Below are 21,337 nucleotides of genomic sequence, written 5' to 3' on the forward strand. Positions count from 1 at the left end.
ATAGAGTTTTCTGATTTGTGTGAATTATTTTCTCCAAAAAGCTTATCTTCTGTTGTACTTGCAGTTTTTGGTTCCTCTTTTTATATCTGGTAGGGACCTGTTTCCAAACAGATCACGTGGACATTACCTCATGTATGAACGAGGACTGTATAAAATGGAGAGGGTGGTCCGACTGAAGGGGGGCTCCAATCTTCTGACTACTCTCATCCTCAAATTTATTTGCTTTGCTAATATTTCTTTGCAACTTCAATAATAAAAAACCTATTCTTTGGCATCCCGGGTCTTTGATTGTCGTTTGTCGATTTCCACGACATAAGTAATCAACAAGTATTCAGCCCCTCTATTATAATTATTATTAGAGCACCTTTCACTTTTGCAATTACAGCCGCAAAACAGCTCAATCTCAGCCAGGTTGGATGGAGAGAATCTGTGAACAGCAATTTTCTTGTCTTTTTCTTTTTTTCTTTTGGCCCGCCACCCCCCCCCCCCCCCCCTCTTCGAAGGACTATTAGTACTTTATTGTTTATTTATTTGATTATGTACACATTACAACAGTTATTAGTTTCTGTTTTTGTTGTGCGTTTTTTTTTTCTTTTGTGAGTAAAGTTAAGGGGGATTACAATTACAGGGATTTGGGGGAGGGTGCTGGGGGATGAAGAAAAGGGGATAATTGGGGGAAGATGAGATAACAGGAGAGAAAAAAAAGGAAAAAAAAAGTTTGAAAGAAAGACTGATAGAAAGTAATAATAATAAAAAAAAAAAAATAAATAAATAAATAATAATAATAATAATAAAATAAAAAGAAAGAAAGAAAGAAAGAAAAAGAAAAAGTATATCTATCTATATGTATGTTTTGATGACTAAACAGAGACATGAATGTGTGTGCGGATTTTGTCTAATTTTTGGTCCATTCATTTAATTTGTGTGTGTTTGTGTATGTATGTATATGTGGGTGTATGTGTATAGCGGGGCTCTTTGTTAGCTATTGCTGATCTTTTTTACTGTAGTATTTGAATTAGAGGTGTCCAGGCTGAGTCTGATTTGGTGGTTGTGATTGGTTGTGAGAGTGTTTCTAGGGAGAGATAGTCTGTTAGCAATTTCCTTGCCTTGCCACAGAAGCTCAGTGGGATACAGGTCAGGATTTATGACAATTTACAGTTTTCCTGTGGACAGATTCCCCTGATTCACCTGAGCTGTGAATCTCAGCAGCTCCTCCAGAGTGACCATGGGCCTCTTGGCTACGTCCCTTTGTCCAGTGCTCTCCTTGCTCAATATTTCAGGTTGAGTGGACAGGTTGGTCATGTCTTGTCAAGTTTGCAGTTGTAGAATATTTTTTAATATATATATATATATATATATTTTTTTTAAATACATTAAAATTTGTGGTTCCAGTGATATGAATATTTTTGTAAGCCACTGGAGATTTAACCCTTGTGTGGTGTTCATATTTTTGTTACTCGTTTACTTTGTTACTTGTATTTAATTCAGCAAAATTAAGCAATTTTACATTAAAATGCTTTACACATGCTTGCTTCACCTAAATTGCAAGCAATATAAACAGCTTACATGGTTAATATTTGCCCTTTACCTTTCTTATGTTACATTTCTTTCAAAAAGTGCTACTCTTTTTTTATTAGTTTTTTAATAAAATGTAAAAGAAAATGAATTAAACTCAAGATATGAGTAGAACATTTGTTTAGTTTCAAATTTACAAATGAAGCGATGTTTATTAGCCCTTGGCCAAACATACTGTATGTTATATAAATGTGTGTGTGTGTGTGTTGGGGTGTACAGTGTGTGTTTATCGAAAATGTGTTTTGATATATGTTTTTCATAAAAAATGAGCCAATGCCAATGAGTTTGAGTTAGAAAAAAAAAAAATTGTATCATTTGATGAAAAATGAAAACGGGTCCCACAGACCCGAACACCACACAAGGGTTAACTGGTCTGCAAATTAATACATTATTAAAGCAGGAGTTTCATAATCTCATCTGAGTTATGAGGCAGTTTAGCAACAAGCTGGCTAAATCCAGATGGCTGCCCTCAAGATTTGTGGCACCAAGAAGGCATCTGTAAACCTTTCAGGGACTGAATTCAGCAAACAACACAATCTAATTTCAGAGAAGACAAACAGTCACAGATGGTGCACCAAAGCTTCACACACCATGTCGTCCACACGGCAGCCTGGAGGACTCACGGACCAATACAGTTTGTGACAAAGCATGTCAGTGATTAATGTAAAAGTGAAATCATTAGGGGTGTCACGATTTCGATATTTCATCGAAATCGATAGTAATTATGTCATCGAAGTCAAAAAGAGGATCGATGAGCCCTTTCTCCAGAGAATGTGGACATTCTCATCTTCTTAAAGAAAAACTTGAAAATATAAAAATAACAGTTGTTTTGTCTAGCCTCAAATATGTTCATAGTTTTGGTACCTTAAGGAGCATCTTTCTCTCAGATAAAGTTAATAATATATCTTTATTAAAGAAAAAAACTTGTTATTCTCAGGGACCGAAAAAGTCTTAAAGTCTTATTTTTCACGTTTAACTGTTATAGTAGGATAGAGTTCAGTTTGTTAAGGCTCTAATTGTTCAATTATTTTGTATTATTTTATGACTGTTCCTGTATTTTATTATTATTTGTTTTGTTATGTTGCATATTGCTGTTTTAATAGTGCACACTGCTGCTACCAAAAAAAGCCACTAGATGGCATTACTACGGTGGCCGAGAAAGCCCAACGCAGTGCAAATTGAAAAGCGCTGCAAAAGCACAAAACACATCCATCAAAATTACAACACAGGCGCTGCAACTAGAAAAACGCGCTGCAAATAGAACCACAACACAACGGAAGTGAGTCACAACACAACGGAATTTTCCCGGGGGACCTTAAAAGATACTGTACCAGCTAAGCTGCGTCTTCAGTAACGTCTCGGACTTCACTATGTGTACAAAGGACAATAAGTGGCAAACAAGGCGTTTTGTGAAGCAGAACTTTTAATAATATGCACACAACCGTGGTAATCACAGATAATAAACATAACTTACTTTTCAGAAGCTTGTTTGCCACTTATTGTCCTTTGTATACAGCTGGTACAGCATCTTTTAAGGTCCCCCGGGAAAATTCCGTTGTGTTGGTGACTCACTTCCGTTGTGTTGTGGTTCTATTTGCAGCGCGTTTTTCTATTTGCAGCGCGTTTTTCTTTTTGCAGCGCGTTTTTCTATTTGCTGCGCCTGTGTTGTAATTTTGATGGATGTGTTTTGTGCTTTTGCAGCGCTTTTCAATTTGCACTGCGCTGGGCTTTCTCGGCCACCGTACATTACATATATATCTTAATTAAATGATTTAAATTTGACCATTAGGGTCTAATGTGGTGTATTACAGATCACTTGTATCACTTTGCATCACTTATATCAAGCCCACCTTTTGTAAAAAGATATTGTAAATTTGATGAATCAAACCAATGACTGACCATAGATTAATCTAAAACTGGCATAGGCCTCTCTGCTGTAAAAAAAAGAAAAAAGAAAATCGAGAATCAAATCGAATCGAATCGTGACCCTAACATCGGAAATAAAATCGAATCGAGGATTTAGAGAATCGTGACACCCCTAGAAACCATATAAAACCATGCAAACATAATTTTGTTTGTGTGGTATTAGTTTAAGCAGACTGTGTTTGTCTATTGTTGTGACTTAGATGAAGATCAGAACACATTTAATGACCAATTTATGCAGAAATCCAAGCAAATCCCAAAGAGTTCACATCCTTTTTCTTGCAACTGTAAATAAAAATAATGTAACTGAAGTAAAATGATGTGTGAATCATAGTAATCAAGAAAATGTGTTATTATAAGAAGTATATATTTCATTATTTGTTTTATATCTGTGGGTCTGTGGGCCGTGACTGCACATTTATATCTATTTCTGGCCCCCAACAGGAAAAGTTTGGACACCTAGGCTGTAGGAGCACTATTGAAAAACACTGAGTAAAAGTATTGCTGAGATTCTAAGGGGTTAGATTAATTATGAAGGTTTCTCTTATTAATCTCTAATGCAGAGGTGTCCAAACTTTTTTTGTTGGGGGCCAGAAGGAGAAATATATTCACGGGCCACAGACTCTATAATAAAACAAATAATGAAATATACCAATTTAAATAATACATTTTCCTGATTACTTTCATTTACGCACCATTTTACTTAACTTACTGTCTTTATCTTTCACAGTGTTGTGTAAACTAAGATTTTTCAAATTGATGTTTAATTTTATCATGTCTCTTAATATTAAACTCCTTAACTACGGCAACTTTTAGACTCTTTGGCCCGTTTTTCTGCACTAGAAATGCGCACCTTCTCCTCTTTTAGTCTCTTTGGCCCGTTTTTCTGCACTAGAAATGAGCACCCTCTCCGCTTTTAGACTCTTTGGACCGTTTTTCTGCACTAGAAATGCGCACTCTCTCCGCTTTTAGACTCTTTGGCCCGTTTTTCTGCACTAGAAATGCGCACCTTCTCCTCTTTTAGACTCTTTGGACCGTTTTTCTGCACTACAAATGCGCACCCTCTCCGCTTTTAGACTCTTTGGTCTGTTTTTTTTTTGCTATAGAAATGCGCACTCTCTCTGCTTTTAGACTCTTTGGCCTGTTTTTTTTTGCTATAGAAATGCGCACTCTCTCCACTTTTAGACTCTTTGGCCCGTTTCTGACACCTAGCGTTCAAACTTTGAATCTCACATTATAAAAACCTGCTTAACAGCGGGCCAACTTTCATTCTATTTCTAAAATACCTCGCAGGGCGTTGTTTGGACACCCCTGCTCTAATTAATCTCATTCACAAAAACATCATTAATATTATTTACAAAAAAAAATCAATTGCTACATCAATTGAAAGAGATTTAGAGGGCCAAATGATTTCCCTCTAAAGCAATTTTTTTCTGATTCTCCTAAAGGTAAAATATTTTGGCAGTGCATTTCTGAAACAGACAGCTGTTGAGTTGTGCACACACAGCATGTTCAGTATAATCTCTACAATGAGCCCTGAGCCAAAACTCACCAAGTTTAAGGCCAAGCTGGGTTTGGATGGGTTTAAAAAACCCACACAACTGGGCTGCGGAGCAGTGGATGGAGGTCTAGTATGCAAATAAATCATGGTTTAGATCTAAATTAAACCCTGCAAAAGACACATTGTGATGCTTATTGTTATCTTGCACAGGTGCATCACTGACTGATTGGAGCTCTGACTACAATCAACAGTCAGGTAGCTGCACTGTCAAATTAGCAATCTGCCAAAAGAATAAAAGCATAAAAGAACCTCAATAAACCAGGAGAGGATTAAGGACAGAGCATCTAAAAATAAAGGAGAACCCCATTTCCTCCCCATCAGGAAGCCTCCACAATCAATACAGAGAAAAACATCAGAGAGAGAGAGAGAGAGAATGAATTACACAAAGAAAGAGGAAGAGTTACAATGAAAAATATCATATATACAGATATCTTTCATTATAACTCTCTCTCTCTCTCTCTCTCTGTATCTCTCTCTTTTTCTGTAGCTCTCTCTCTCTTTCTCTTCATATTTCTCTCTCTTTCTCTGTATATATATATACATACATATATGAGAGAGAGAGTGAGAAAGAGAGAGAGAGAGAGGAAGAGAAAGAGAGAGAGAGAAATACAGATAGAGAGAATTAATTACACAGAGAAAGAGGAAGAGATACAATGAAAAATATCATATATATATACAGATATCTTTCATTGTAGCTCTCTCTCTTTCTTTCTGCATCTCTCCCTTTTTCTGTAGCTCTCTCTCTTACTTTCTGTATCTCTCTCTTTCTCTGTAGCTTTCTACCTCTTTCTCTCTGTATCTTTCTCTCTTTCTCTGTAGCTCTCTCTTTTTCTTTCTGTATCTCTCTCTTTTTCTGTAGCTCTCTCTCTTTCTCTCCGTATCTCTCTCTTTTTCTCTGTGTATATATATATATATATATATATATATATATATATATATATATACATACATATATGAGAGAGAGAGTGAGAAAGAGAGAGAGAGATACAGAGAGAATAAATTACACAGAGAAAGAGGAAATATATGAAAAATATTATATATATACAAATATCTTTCATTGTAACTCTCTCTCTCTCTCTGTATCTCTCTCTTTCTTTATCACTCTTTCTCTCTGTATCTCTCTTTCTCTGTGTATATATATATATATGAGAGAGAGAGAGAGTGAGAAAGAGAGAGAGAGTGAGAAAGAGAGAGAGAGAGAGAGAGAGAGAGAGAGAGAGAGGTAGAAGAGGCCGGATGTGTCCTGCTGAGAGACGTTGCACTGGGGAGGTGAGGAGACAGAGGAATCAGTGGATGAAGTGGAACAGTGCGAATGGAAACACATTTCTGTGTGTGTGTCTGTGTGTGTGTGTGTGTGAGTAAAAACTGTAACCCCTCATGAAGCAAACACACTCCTCACACTGCAGCTCCTGGGGACAGAAATCCACTTTCCACATTTCCCTGATTCCAAACTGTAGCTTTTATTCTACACTGATCCACTGATCTGTTTACATATAAAGAATAGTTTGTTTAGATAATATTTTATATGTTTTAGTCTATATGTTTTGTTTTTAAAAAACATACAGTCTACTGCTTTAAAGCACAGGCCAGAACAGCACAGTAATTAAAGGAACAGTAAGTGTGATATTTTCTGTATTAGCTCAAAAAATAATATTGTATGTGCAATACAGTAAACATCATATGTGATATAGAAATCTGATGTGTGGCAATGTGACTGAATTTATGCAACATTCACCTCAAACTAGCTCCATATATGCTGAGAAGAAAGGAAAAAAGGGATGACAGCAGTGAGGGAGGGTTTGAGTGGTGGTTTGGTCTACATAGTTTCCACTCTGGAATGGCCAAGCTACTACTGCACTATGTAACTTTGGTGGAGCTGCATGAGATCTCTCTCTTTTACTGTAAAATCCTGTAATATTACTCTACCACCTCATTCCTCATAATTCTCCCACTTCAGATGATGCTACTGCATCTCTCAGCTTCTCCAGAAAAGCATGTATACAGCTGTCCAAATCATGATTTTTATTTACAGCACTTTGCTTATTTTATTTTATCATGGGCTAAATATCAATCAAAACCAATGAACCAAGGGTGGAAATGCTGGAATTTTCTAGTAACACTTGAAGTTTAAGACCAGCCCTACAGCTCTGGAAAAATATATATAAAAAGTAAGAGACCACTTAATGATTATGTTTTTCCTTGATTTTATCAATTTGAAAACCTCTGGAATGTAATCAAGAGGATGATGGATGATCACAAGCCATCAAACCAAACTGAACTGCTTGAATTTTTGCACCAGGAGTAAAGCAGCATAAAGTTATCCAAAAGCAGTGTGTAAGACTGGTGGAGGAGAACATGATGCCGAGATGCATGAAAACTGTGATTAAAACCAGGGTTATTCCACCAAATATTGATTTCTGAACTCTTAAAACGTTATGAATATGAACTTGTTTTATTTGCATTATTTGAGGTTTGAAAGCTCTGCAACTATTTTTTTCTGCAAAATAAATAAATACACATAAATAAATAAAAAGTTTATAGAATAAAATAATGTTCATTTTACTCAAACATAAACCTATAAATAGCAGAATCAGAGAAACTGATTCAGAAACTGAAGTGCTCACTTAATTTCTAGTATCTTATGCCTTATGTTCACATTAACACATGTTGCATTGTTAAAATAATACATTTAACAATTTATTTCTCTGCATCAACACACCCACGCTCACGTACCTTGTCCCCATCCTCGCAGTTCATGACGTTGGAGAACGGGATCTCAGCCTTGAACATCTTGCGGCAGTGCATGAGCTGCACCAGCAGGTAGCACACCGTCTTAAACTTCATCTTCTTGGCGGGTTTGATGTCTGAAAGGATGAGCCCAGGGAAGATCTGAGAGCAGAGGAAACATCAGCCGTTAATGATGAATCAGAACATGAACACAATTCAAACACTACATAAAAACAGGTCGTTGGTTTTAGATGGTCTAATATGGTCCTTAATTGTCAAAGTGGTTGAAAAGCTGGTCATCCAGAAAAAACACACCCTGGGTTGGCAACGTTGCATATGATTCTGGTCATGCCAGTCAAACAGCTTGGTCATATGGCCATGCTGGTCAACCAGTTTGGTCATACTAGTCTTGTTGGTTGACTGGCTTGGTCATACGGGTCTTATTGGTTGACCAGCTTGGTCGTACTGGTCTTGTTTGTTGACCAGCTTGGTCATACTGGTCTTGTTGGTTGACCAGCTTGGTCATATTGGTCTTGTAGGTTGACCAGCTTGGTTATATGGCCATGCTGTTCATCCAGTTTGGTTATACTGGGCTTGTTTGTTGACCAGCTTGGTCATACGGCCATGCTGGTCAACCAGCTTGGTCATACTGGTCTTATTGGTTGACCAGCTTGGTCATACTGGTCTTGTTTGTTGACCAGTTTGGTTACACAGCCATGCGGGTCAACCAGTTTGGTCATACTGGTCTTGTTTGTTGACCAGCATGGTCATACAGCCATGCTGGTCAACCAGTTTGGTCATACTGGTCTTGTTTGTTGACCAGCATGGTCATACAGCCATGCTGGTCAACCAGCTTGGTCATACTGGTCTTATTGGTTGACCAGTTTGGTTACACAGCCATGCTGGTCAACCAGCTTGGTCATACTGGTCTTGTTTGTTGACCAGTTTGGTTACACAGCCATGCTGGTCTACCAGCTTGGTTATACTGGTCTTATTGGTTGACCAGCCTGGTCATACTGGTCATGTTTGTTGACCAGTTTGGTTACACAGCCATGCTGGTCAACCAGCTTGGTCATACTGGTCTTTTTATTGGTTGACCAGCTTGGTCATACTGGTCTTGTTTGTTGACCAGCATGGTCATACAGCCATGCTGGTCAACCAGCTTGGTCATACTGGTCATGTTGGTCAACCAGATGGTCAGCAGCCTTGCTGTCCAACTAGCTGTGTCTTACTAGTTATGCTTATCAACCAGCTTGGTCATACTGATCTTGTTTGTTGACCAGCTTGGTCATGCAGCTCCAATCTCTATTAATGGCTCTGGTAATGCAGAGGGTGTGTTTTGGACCTGTGGCTCTCTCCCTTTCTTTGTAATTCTATTGGCAGTATGTAGACGCTGCTTCTGACTCACAGTCACTGACTGGGTCAGATATCTAGCATGCCGAATATTTGTTGGCAATCAACAAAAAAAATGATGTAGTGTGAACCTGGCATTAACTAATTATCTTTCACGGCTTTACCAGTCTGAGCTGGCCATGCTGTTTTCCTTTGTCAGCAAAGTAGTTTTGGCTATTAGTCTCCAAAGAAATACTCTAAATATGTGAACATTGGTCATACTGTGATTAGTGAACCCTAGCTTCTCTATTTCCTATCCGCCAAAAGATTGAGCCCATATTAGCTTTCACCTGCTGTTAGCCATCGTGCTAGCATTTCCTAAGCTATTTCTTGGTAATACATAGTAATACGTCTTTAGAGATCAGGTCTGAGGAACCGTTTTTTAGCTTCATCACTTAATGAAGAAGCTGCAGCCTCTCTCAGGTTTGTCTTTTGCTGCTGTTTTCATACAGTAGCATTCACGCTAAGAGGATTAGCCTGGTCAGTCAGCCACGAACGAGCTGGTCGATAAGGACGGCTTTCTCCGCTTAGTACAGACAACTTCTCGCACAGAACTTAGGTGCTCTTAAATCCAGTTAATGCAAAACTCGAGGAGTCGAGGAGACGAGGCTTAGAAGGTTTTCCTCTTTTAGCGAAGGGGTGATAGCTTAGTGACAAGTTATATAAAACATAAACCTGGCAGTGCACTGCTCACTTCTACTAAAATAAAATTTAATGGAGGCTATTGAAGTGCACTTCTAATGCTTGGATGATGCACCAACAAATAAAATGATGTGAAGACTATTTGTCATGTATATTGGACTGTAGTCTGCAGACATCCCAAGTTGCAAAAGTTGATTTCAGGGAGCTTTTTGCTATAGGAACGTGCATAACAAGGGGTCTCCTGCAAGCCTTGTACTTTGTTACTTTGCTGTGGTTCCTAAAAGATATAAAAGCATAAACATAATTTTCTTGCCTTGTCTGTTATTTATTAATTCGTTTTCTTTATTTGGCAGGCTACACCAAGCGATTAAACAATAAATAAAGAATAAAATTAATATTTATAACCCCATCTGTGTAAACGTATTTTTTATATAACTCATATATATTCGACTACAACTTTAAAGAAGTCCAAGGAGTTTGCTCTTTTCGTGTTGGCCATCAGCGCATACTTAGCCTCTCTCCAACTAATTGAGACGGCTAAGTTAAAATATATTTTTCCCACATTAACTCACCTCAACATGCCTTCTGCAATCATTAAGTCCCCCGTGAGCAATGCTAAAATCGCTGTTACAAACTGTACAGCGGGCAACACTTTCGTTGTTCTTTACTTTTATCAGACATGGATATAATTTAGAGTACTCAGAGGTGAAATGAGTTTTATATTTTTTCTTTTTGGAAGGCCCTGCCTCTGCTTTCCCTGCCTCTGCCATGATCTGCTTTCTCTCACTCACTGAACAAATCCCGTCCTGGAGGGGCGAAAAACACTGTCCGCCCACACTAAAAACTAAAAACACACTAGAACCCTCTCTGTTTTCTCTCTCTCCTTCCCACACGCGATTAGAGAATAAAAGTCTGTGGCCTGTGTGCGCGTTTGGGGCTCTCGTTCTGAATTCCGGGAGATTATATGTGACTCGCGGGCATCAGGGAGCCACTACCGAAATGCGGGAGACTCCCGCAGCTTCAGGGAGACTTGGTTTGTCTGAGTCTGCGTGTTTGCTGTGTTAAAACAAGCTACGTGGGACAACGTGTGAGCTGATAGTGCCCTGGGTTACCAGGACACTCAGTGTTCCTCAGTCTAGCGCTAATGGGTGACTGTTTACGTATTGCTAGCGCTGCGGTTAGCGCCTCACTGTCAACTGCCCTCACTGACTCTCTTTGAGTGCGGGCAAGACTGACAGTAGAATGAATAACAGATTCCACTGAGATTTCTTTAATTTCTGTTCATAAATAAGGGTTCATCTACAGTTACAGAAGATACAGCAATCACCAAGGTAATCTGTTGCATGACGTCACATTTCAGCACAACACCACTTCTTCTTCTTCTTCTTCTTCTTCTATAGTTTAGCCTCCTGCATTTGGTCTAAAAGTCTAAAAGTTTTTCACCCTGTAAACAACCAGACCATAGTTCTGTTGATCGGGATCAATGACATCTCTTTCAGAGCTTTTTCACACCTGTATTTGTAAAGGTTTCTATGGTCCGGATCAGATTATTTGTTTGTTTCTCTCTCTGTTTGGTTTGGTTTCACACAGGCACAAAAACCTAAACGCACCAAAATGCAGCACCAATAAACCACACAAGCACATCGTCTCCTCTGATTGGTCAGAGCTGTCTGACGAAAGGGGCAAAAAGGTAAAAAAAGTTACGCTTTTAAACACAGTGTTTTCTCTTGGACGTGCAGCGCTGATAGCAGTGAACGCTGCATATACTGTGCGTGTAAACAGCATGGAGCAGCAGAGACGGTGTTTGTTCATAGCTGCTTATTATCTGGCTAATATATTAGATTAATTTAGCTCAATTAAGGGTTGGATTGAGACCACAAATGAACCACTCCAGAGTTCGCTTGGGGCCGGACCGAGACCACTTCCTCTAGCTGGTCTCAGTCCGGATGTTTTGATCCAGATCTGAGTACGTTTACTGTTTTCACACCTGCTCAATCAAATTGCACTAAGAGTGCCAATGAAGCAGAGTCCAATTTAACCAAACCAGACAGTGCTGGTGTGAAAATACCCTCAGTTGGTCCAAATGTTGGTCCTTTGGTTCATTGCAGTACTTTTTAAACCTGCAATTTTGGTTCAGACCAAACTGAACAGGCTGAAGATCCAGAACAAACCAGGTAGGTGTGGAATTATTATGAATTTAATTTACATTATGAAAGTATTATAAAGTCAAGCTTCAAACAGGGTAATAAACCAAGCTGTCTTGGTTTAATGCAGTTTCTTAGTTCAGGAACCCACAAGTCCACTGTAAGCCCAGATAAGTTGAATTTACTTATAAAATTTGAGGAAACCGGTTGCCTTAAAAAATGTTAAGTAATGGGGAATGAAAACTTAAGTTTATATAACTTAGAACATCAAGTTATTAAAAATAAAGGGGAAGTTGATTTAACTTTTTTATTTTTGTTAAACTGTAAAACCGGATAAGTTGAGTTTACTTAACCTTTTTAAGGAAGCCGGTTTGCTCAGATTTTGTAGTTGAATTTACTTTAAAAAATTGAGGAAACCGGTTGCCTTAAAAAAGTTACATAAATGAAAACTTAAGTTAGCCTAACTTAGAACATTAAGTTATTACAACTAAAGAGGAAGTTGATTTAACTTTTTTATTTTTGTTATACTGTAAGACCAGATAAGTTGAGTTTACTTAGCTTTTTTAAGGCAACCGGTTTGCTCAGATTTTGTAGTTGAATTTACTTAAAAAAATTGAGGAAACCGGTTGCCTTAAAAAAATTAAGTAAATGAAATGAAAACTTGAGTTAGCATAAATTAAAACATCAAGTTATTACAACTAAAGGGGAAGTTGATTTATTTGTAAGGTAGCCCAGGGGGAATCACTACACACTGATGGTGAGTGTTAGTCAGAAACTGTTGGACACACCCAGTATGCAAATAGATTGTGACAGAAGCCAATGGAAAAGAAGCTGTTGATGACAAAACTAAACTAGACTAAACTCAGTTATTATAAGTTGGTTCAACTCAAAGATCTCAGTTTGAATAGTATACAGTATATGTGCCTACAAATGTTCAACTAACTCAAAATAGTTGATTATTGTTTAGAAATATCTAATTTTATGTAAAACAGACTTAAATCATTTGAGTTTAAATAAGAGAACACAGATTATTGAGAACGCTCATAACACAGTTTCATGATGTGGTGATATAATGTGTCACAGTGCAGCAGGTTGGTGTTCACAGTGTGTGTGTGTGTGTGTGTGTGTGTGTGTTGAGAATGTGACTGATTTCTCACATACATTCACACCTTCAGCTTTATCACTGCTGAGAACTACAGCTGCCTGATTGTCACTGTTTCTGAGCGAGATGTACAGACATCACTTCTTATCCTCCTTATCCAAACTGTTCTGTTATCTAACAGGTTATTTAATCAAATAAACCACTGAATAGAAACGATTACTAATAAAAAGGACATTTAGGAAATGTGTTATTAGACAATTAATCAGGATTGCTTTCTGGATATACTGATTTTAACACAGAGCACTGACAAACTAGATCACACAAGAGCGACCACAATTAATATGTGGTTAGGAGATATTGATTAGGCCTATATACAGTGGCTTGCAAAAGTATTTATATCCCTTGAACTTTTCCAAATGTTTTCACATTACAACCACAAACATAAATATATTCACTGGAATTTAATGTGAAAGACCAACAAAAAGTGATTTACAATTGTGGAAACAAAAAAAAATTGTATATAAAAGAGGAAAGAAAATGATTCAAAACATTTTTTCAATAGTTCGGCCTGTAAGTTTAGGTGGACACCCTTGTGTTGGTAGGTTTACAGTTGTGCCATTCTCTTTGCATTGCCGGATAATCCACAGACAGACTCCGAAAGTCTTTTGTCCCTCAGGCCATAAGACTGTTCAACTCCTCTCAGCACAGCAAACCGAAGACTCTGTGACACACTTTCATTCTGGTAACTCTGGCCACACCATGGACACACCCTCAGCTATGGACACACTCTCAGACTTGCTGATGCCTATAGCACTATTTTTATAGTTCTACCCTATTTTGCACTAGTAGTTCATTCACTAGTTCATTCATCTACTGTTTACGTATCATTTGCACTGCTAAATATAAAAATATTATATAACTGTGTATTTGTACTTTCTGTATGGCTGACATCAGTTATCCTCACTTTATGCACATCAACTGGTGTTCACTGTCTATTGCATTACCTCCATTCTACATTACACACACACTAAAGACTGTATTTTCACATTGTACATTCTATTTTTTATTTGATTGTATTTATATGTATCTTATATCTTTATATTTTTGTATTTTTCATTTTGCAACTTTGTGTATTATACCTGCTGCTGGATGTCTAGCATTTCCCCTCGGGGATCAATAAAGGATCTGTCTGTCTGTCTATCTATCTGTCTGTCTGTCTGTCTGTCTGTCTGTCTATCTATCTATCTATCTATCTATCTATCTATCTATCTATCTATCTATCTATCTATCTATCTATCTATCTATCTATCTAATGGATTGAACAGTGCTCTGTAAGATGTTCAAAGCTTTGGAAATCTTTTTGTAACCTAAGCCTGCTTTAAACTTCTCCAAAACCTCATTCCTGACCTGTTTGGTGTGTTCTTTAGTTCTTTGGACTTCATGACGCTGTTTACTCCCCTAAATTCTCTTAGCCAACCTCTGAGGCCGTCACGGAGCAGCTGTAGTTGTACTGAGATTAGATTACACACAGGCCTTTAGCATCATCAGGCAACTTCTGAATGCACTCAGAGAATAAGGGGCTGAATACTTTTGCACACCGCACTTTTCATTCCTTTATTTGTAAAAAATGTTTTGAGTCATGCATCATTTTCTTTCCACTTCACAATTGTATATAACGTTGTGTTGGTCTTTAAATTCCAATGAAATTTATTTATGTTTTGGTTGTAATGTGACAAAATATGGAAAAGTTCAAGGGGTATGAATACTTTTGCAAGCCACTGTAGTTAACATTTTTTAAATTGATTTAGCTATAATTAAAATGAAAATAGTTTAAATTACCAATAAAATATTAAAAAATTGCAAACAGAATTACAGCACTTTGTTTATTTAAAATTTCCTTAAATTTCTCTCCCAATTTATCTGGTCAGTTGTCGAACCTAATCCAGCTGCTACTCAGCTGTATTTCCCCCCTATCACTAGTGATTCACCAGTGAACACAAGAAGCGTAAAGACTAGCACACGCCTCCTCCGATACATATGAAGTCAGACTCCGCCTCTTTTTTTTTTAACTGCTGCTGATGCATCATTGCCGAGTAGTATCACAGCGCTAACGCTCGTAAGAAAGTACAGCAATTCGGTTCCGATACATCAGCTCACAGATGCTGAACTTGTGCTGATCTACATCACCCTAGAAGTGATGAGGGGAAGGGAAGAGCACCATCTACTGTACCCACCCAGAGAAACAGCAAGAACAATTGTGCTCTCTCAGGGCTCTGGCAGCTGATGGCAAGCTGCATAACCAGGATTCGAACCAGTGATCTCTCGAACACAGTAGGTGCCTCTGCACTTTAACCAGTCTCACATACCTTCCTCCGGTGAGACGGAACTATAAAGAAAGTCTCGATGTTGTGCTTCTGCAGGAAGGCGTTTCTCTCCTGTCCATTTCCCGGCTCCACCTCGTAATCCCCGTTCAGGCACTCCAGCGTCGACCGCGTGATGTGCACCTTCCTATAGGCCGAAAAGAAAAAAAGAATAAACACCAGTTTAAACCACAGCCTACGATGACCAATCAGACAAAAGAGGAGGATCACAGGCATTTCTGAATAGTAACAAAATGTTGTGTATATATTGGTTTGGAATCAAATCTAATTTGCACATTGATTTTTATTAAGAGTTGAGAAGCTTATTGTCCTATAATAATTGCTATAATATACTGTATTTTGTACATTATGTAATACATTTAAATTATGTGGTTGAAATTACAAAAATGCATAGACACTCAAAAATGGGGAGTACGATGAGGATGATAATAACATTAAGAACACAGTGCTCCTGCATGGCTAAGATAGAATTGGACAGCGTGGACAGAGTGTTGACTGTTGTCTGGGTTTTAATCAGTCAGTGGAGCTCCTGTGTTCTCCACCCCTAAGATAGAAACACGGCAGAAATTTACAAATTTACCTGAACACACCTCACTTCCAGACCACAACACCAGACCATTGGTGTAGATTTATAACTAAACTCTGATGCTATTTTAACAGGGCGTGCAAATAGACTGTTGAGGGGTTGTAAGATAGCAAAACAGCATCATGATGTGCTTGGTGCAAGGTGTTTGATAGGGCCCCAAGTGTTAATATATGTACGATATACAATATATATATTTATTAGGGATTCAACAGTTCTCTGTATTTTATCTAACCGTCCGGTTTGGCCAGTACGGTTCGACACACCCGAATGGACTGCGATATTTTGGTGTTCCACCCCACAACCCCACCCCTGCCCAACTGCTGTCTTTCCTTTCTACAGAAAAAAGAACACTTTAATTAGAGTTTGCTAATTCCCTGTTAATAAAATAAAAAGTTTGAGTTTGTCCAGCTGTCTCTGTCTGGTTCTGCTCCTTATCTGTCTTGCTGGTGACAAAACTTTAGTGTTTTATTAGTGGTTATTGATTAGACACTATATTCTGTGTATTGGGTGATAATCAGGACTGCTTAGGACCCAGGGGGACTTTTTTTTATAAACTTCTCTCGGCGTGTCTCTCCATAACCATGCAACAACCAATCAGAATTTTTTCTGAATTTCCCAGCAGCAAATCAGCTCTAAAGGCAGACGCTGAAGATTTGATAGCTAATTAAACGGAACTTTTTCAGCTGCGTGATCATGGCGAAATATAATGGGAAAAAATGGAGACAAATCCTCTGTTTGGGACTATTTTGGCTTCAGCATTGAGTTTGATAAACAAGGTAAAAGACAGTCAGCAAATAAAGGACCGTTTTCAAGCATTTCTTTGCATATTACTGCACTTTTTAAATTTTGTGATTTTTAATTAATCTGTGCCTTTTTTCTATCTAATATTGGCTCTGCAAGTGTGAGTAGAAGCACCTTGTTGATTTGAAATAGAAAGGGCTAAAAACGTACTTAATGTTGGAGCTAGATAATATTAATATATCGAAAGTGAACCAAAACGTGGCCCAAAACAGCGATACTAACCGATCAGTGTCCATACAGTACTGTTGCATCCCTAATATTTATGTATAATATATATATATATATATATATATATATATATATATATATATAGGATTAATAAAAACCTTCTACTACTGAACTCTTTTATTAATAAAAAGATGGTAGATCATTTTTTAATGACACATGCTATTTAAATAATGAAATAACAATAAACAGTTGTGATTGGCCGTATCATGCATCAGTAGTGTAAAGTTCAGACGCTGAATTAAACTCTATTGGAACAGTGCAGTGGGTCACGCTCTTACCCAGGCAGTCCTCCAGCCTCCATCACGTTGGCCAGGGTCACGTCGTTCGACCAGACGTCATACTGCCACTTCCTGAGTCCCAGAACGCCGCAGAGCACCCGGCCCGTGTGTAAACCCACACGCATGTTCAGATCCACCTCAGTGGCCTCCGCTACCGACCTGCAGAACACAGAGAGAGAACCGGATCAGGACCACGGAACAGGTTCCATCAGACCTGTGCTGAGGAGCACCATCAGAATTGAGTTTTCAATGCGTTTTCTTTATTATTTTCATGACTATTTACATTGTAGATTCTCACTGAAGCATCAAAACTATGAATGAACACATGTGGAGTTTTATGTACTTAATATAAAATGAGCTGAACCTCCACAGTCACGGGACCTGAACCCAATCCAGATGGTTTGGGGTGAGCTGGAGCACAGAGTGAAGAAGGCAAAGGGGCAACAGGTGCTAATAAACACCTCTGGGAACTCCTTCCTTTTCCAAGACTGTTGGAAAACTTTTCATTTCATGTGGCCACCTGTTTGAGAAGCTCATTGAGAGAATGATGCCAAGAGCGTGCAAAGTAATCAGTAATCAGAACAAAGGAGTAAAATTTTGAAGAAACTAGAATATAAAACATGTTTTCAGTTATTTCACCTTTTTTTGTTAAGTACATTAAACTCCACATGTGTTCATTCATAGTTTTGATGCTTCAGTGAGAATCTACAATGTAAATAGTCATGAAAATAAAGAAAACCCATTGAAAAAGAGAAGGTGTGTCCAAACTTTTGGCCTGTATTGTACTTATCTAATAAATAACTCATACTCCTCCCTTCACTACCCGTTTCTCTCTCTCTCTTTAAATGTGGCTGCCCCTTCTCCTGCTGGGGTAGAAGTGTGTTAAAGTGTGTGTGTGTGTGTGTGTGTGTGTGTGTGTGTGTGTTAAAGAGAGATAAGACTCTCCAGAGCTTCTGTTCTTCCCTGCTCAGAGGAAAATTCTGCCAAAAAGAGGACAAGAGTAAACTCTGGGAACAGGAGGATTCAGTCCATTCAAATTTCAGGATAAATGAGTGTCAAAAAAAGACAAAAAACTTTACGTTAAAAAGCTGTGAGAAGAACATCAGTGCTGTTTGTTGAAATTATGGGCCCTATTTTTGCGATCTATAGGCGAGCTGTCAACCGTGCACTGTACATCTGGATTTAGAGTGTGTCAGTGTGTCTTTGCTATCGTAACGACGGGAAAAGTACACCTTCCACAGCTCGAAATGTGCAAAAGATATGTAGTATTTCTTAAATAATCATGGCTGTGTTTTTGGGCGTAACGTAAAATAAACCAATCAGTGTGTCACTTGCCATTACCTTTAATATCCAGGTATGCTCTGACTTTGGCGAATTGCTATTTTAATAGCGCAGCTATCTGGATGTGTTCAATGTTTCTCAGCAGAGGAAACTGACCTGCTCATTCACGCTTTGAAGATGTGTAAGCAGGTAAATTATGGAAACAGCAATGTTATTTTATTTCATATTCTGTTTATTGTTGATGTATAAGCTGGGTTTGTGCCTGTGGCGTGCCTGCGTTGCCAAGATAGCAATGAACATCAGTCAGTGGAGCACCTGTGATTTCCAACCACCACACCCATCAGTGTAGATATATTCAGAAGCACTGTTGCTATTTAAACGATGCAGACGCAAGGTGTGAAAACAGACTGTTGGTGTGGTGTAAGATAGCAATGAGCATCCCAACAAAGCCTTGCACCGTGTGTAAGATGGGGCCATATAAAACCTTTAAAAATAAAAAAAGTTTGGTAAAAACACATTGTGCCCAGAAAACTTTCCTCCTCCAGCAGCAGAGAGCTGACATCACACAGTCAGAGGAACCGGAGAACCCGGGAATAACGGGCGAGAGTGAGCAGCTGTGCTGCCAGTCCCCTGAGTAAATGAAGAAACGCCACACTACACTCTACACATCCTGCCAGTGCCAGACAGGTACACATCCAATCAGAAACCCAATGTCCAAACACGTCCGGCTTCCTAAATATTTCTCCATCAACAGCACATTTGTGGTTGCTATGGCGATGTAATAGGGTTTCTATGATATCCCACCTTTTTTTGTTTAGGAGTTGGTAGATTACATTACATTACATTACATTACATTTGGCAGACGCTTTTGTCCAAAGCGACTTACAATAGTCAAGTACAAAAGTAATAGAAGTTAAAGGTAAAACATCTTTGGATAGGGATTAAAGGAGGTCAAAGGGAAATAATGGGATAGAGGATTGAAGGAGGGGAAGAAGGAAATGAGGTTAGAAGTAGTTAGTGTGTTAGAGGTGTTAGGAGAGTAAGTGCTCTTTGAAGAGCTCTGTCTTCAGGAGTTTATTATTAAAGATAGTGAGAGATTCTCCTGATCTGGTAGTAGAAGGTAGTTAGTTAGAGGTGTTAGGAGAGTAAGTGCTCTTTGAAGAGCTCTGTCTTCAGGAGTTTATTATTAAAGATAGTGAGAGACGCTCCTGATCTGGTAGTAGAAGGTAGTTTGTTCCAGCATTGGGGAACTCTGTATGAGAACAGTCTGGATTGCTTTGTGTGAATGTTTGGCAAAGCGAGGTGACGTTCATTGGAGATGGTTGCTAATGTGTTGCATGTATTCAGTATTTTAATCACTTTTTTTAGTCTAAATAAATAAAAATGTTTAGTGCAAAATAACTACTTGTGCAAATGTGCAAGTAAAATATATAAAAACTATATGAAGTAGTGCGCACACCATACCTAGCTTTAGTTTGAGTAAAGCAGGTAGTTTCACACTTTTTCTGTGGACACTTTTGAGTCTGATATTTACTGATATTATTTGGTTTGAAACATCATATAAATATTGGGTTTGAAGCACTAAAGGTAAATAATATTGGTTGGGGAAGGAGATTTTCTCACTTTTTTAGATGTTTCTCTCAATGGGTTTCTTGTAGATTTAGCTTTACTGCACTGGGATGTGATCGCTATTTTTAGAAAGAGTAAGTTCCGCCCTTTCTAACCATATATGGATTATGTTTATATGTGAAGGGATTCCTGAGTAATTAAGCTGAGAACACAAGGTGCGATTTTGGGTAGGGTTCCTAGGGTTAATAGTGTTATGGGCAACAAAACTTAAAAAAATAAAGAAAATACTCATGTAAATGCCCATTGTAATGTTAGCAGGGTCTGAAAGGGTTAATGCTTTAATCCTGCCACCTATTACTACATCCTCTATCAGGCGAAAGACACTAGAGAGAATATTATTCTTCATAGAGAATCTCCAGCGTGGCATGAATCCAGAGTCCAAGCGTTGGCCAAAAATATCCAAGCGAGCACCACAGATTAATGGTTCTTCTAATAACCAATAAAGGGACAAACTGCTCTGTCTATACACTGTAAAAAGACTCCAAATTTTAAAAAGGCCTCTATAAAACGTTGGTAAAACAGAAAGATCCAATTTTTTAAAATCCAATAAAAACAATGCTTTATCCAGTCCTAAACGACCAACAGTTTGCAAAATTTTACTCACAACTTTTATCCACACTGTGTCACTGGAACCAGTGAGGAATTTCTGAATAAACTGAAGTCGGAAAGTAGCAGTTCTACTGGGCAAATGTATCAGTCCTTGCCCACCCTCATCTTTGGGTAAATAAAGAACCCCCTGTGGAACCCAGTGAAGACGGTCCCAAAAAAAGTCCACCAAGACTGACTGGACTCTAGCAAGCAAATTAGCGGGGGGGGGGGGTCTATACAGGCCAGTTTATGCCAGAGGGAAGAAGCAGCCAGATTATTAATTACCAAAGCACGACCCCTGTAGGACATTTTAGGAGCTAACCATTTCCACTTCAACAACCTTCCTTTCACTTTCTCTAAAATGTCCTCCCAGTTCTTTAGCATAAAGTCGTCATTTCCAAGATACACCCCCAGGTACTTAAACCCACCCTTTTTCCACTTAAGGCCCTCTGGAAGTGTAGGTACTGCATCTACCCACTCACCAACCAAAATCGCCTCA

At 38.4% G+C, this 21,337-nt stretch overlaps 1 protein-coding gene across 1 annotated transcript in view; it reads right to left on the reverse strand.

Moving 5' to 3' along the window:
* The window catches only part of adcy1b (adenylate cyclase 1b), a 173,205-nt gene that overhangs the window by 53,596 nt on the left and 98,272 nt on the right, over positions 1-21,337 (reverse strand). The window contains exons 6-8 of the mRNA XM_049482059.1: positions 17,341-17,499; positions 15,433-15,574; positions 7,793-7,948 (exon numbers count right to left, since the gene is read on the reverse strand). Of these exons, the coding sequence (XP_049338016.1) occupies positions 7,793-7,948; positions 15,433-15,574; positions 17,341-17,499 (457 nt within the window). The remainder of the gene's footprint in view (positions 1-7,792; positions 7,949-15,432; positions 15,575-17,340; positions 17,500-21,337) is intronic.

The sequence above is a fragment of the Astyanax mexicanus genome, chromosome 8, assembly GCF_023375975.1.
Source record: "Astyanax mexicanus isolate ESR-SI-001 chromosome 8, AstMex3_surface, whole genome shotgun sequence".
Classification (NCBI taxonomy): domain Eukaryota; kingdom Metazoa; phylum Chordata; class Actinopteri; order Characiformes; family Acestrorhamphidae; genus Astyanax; species Astyanax mexicanus.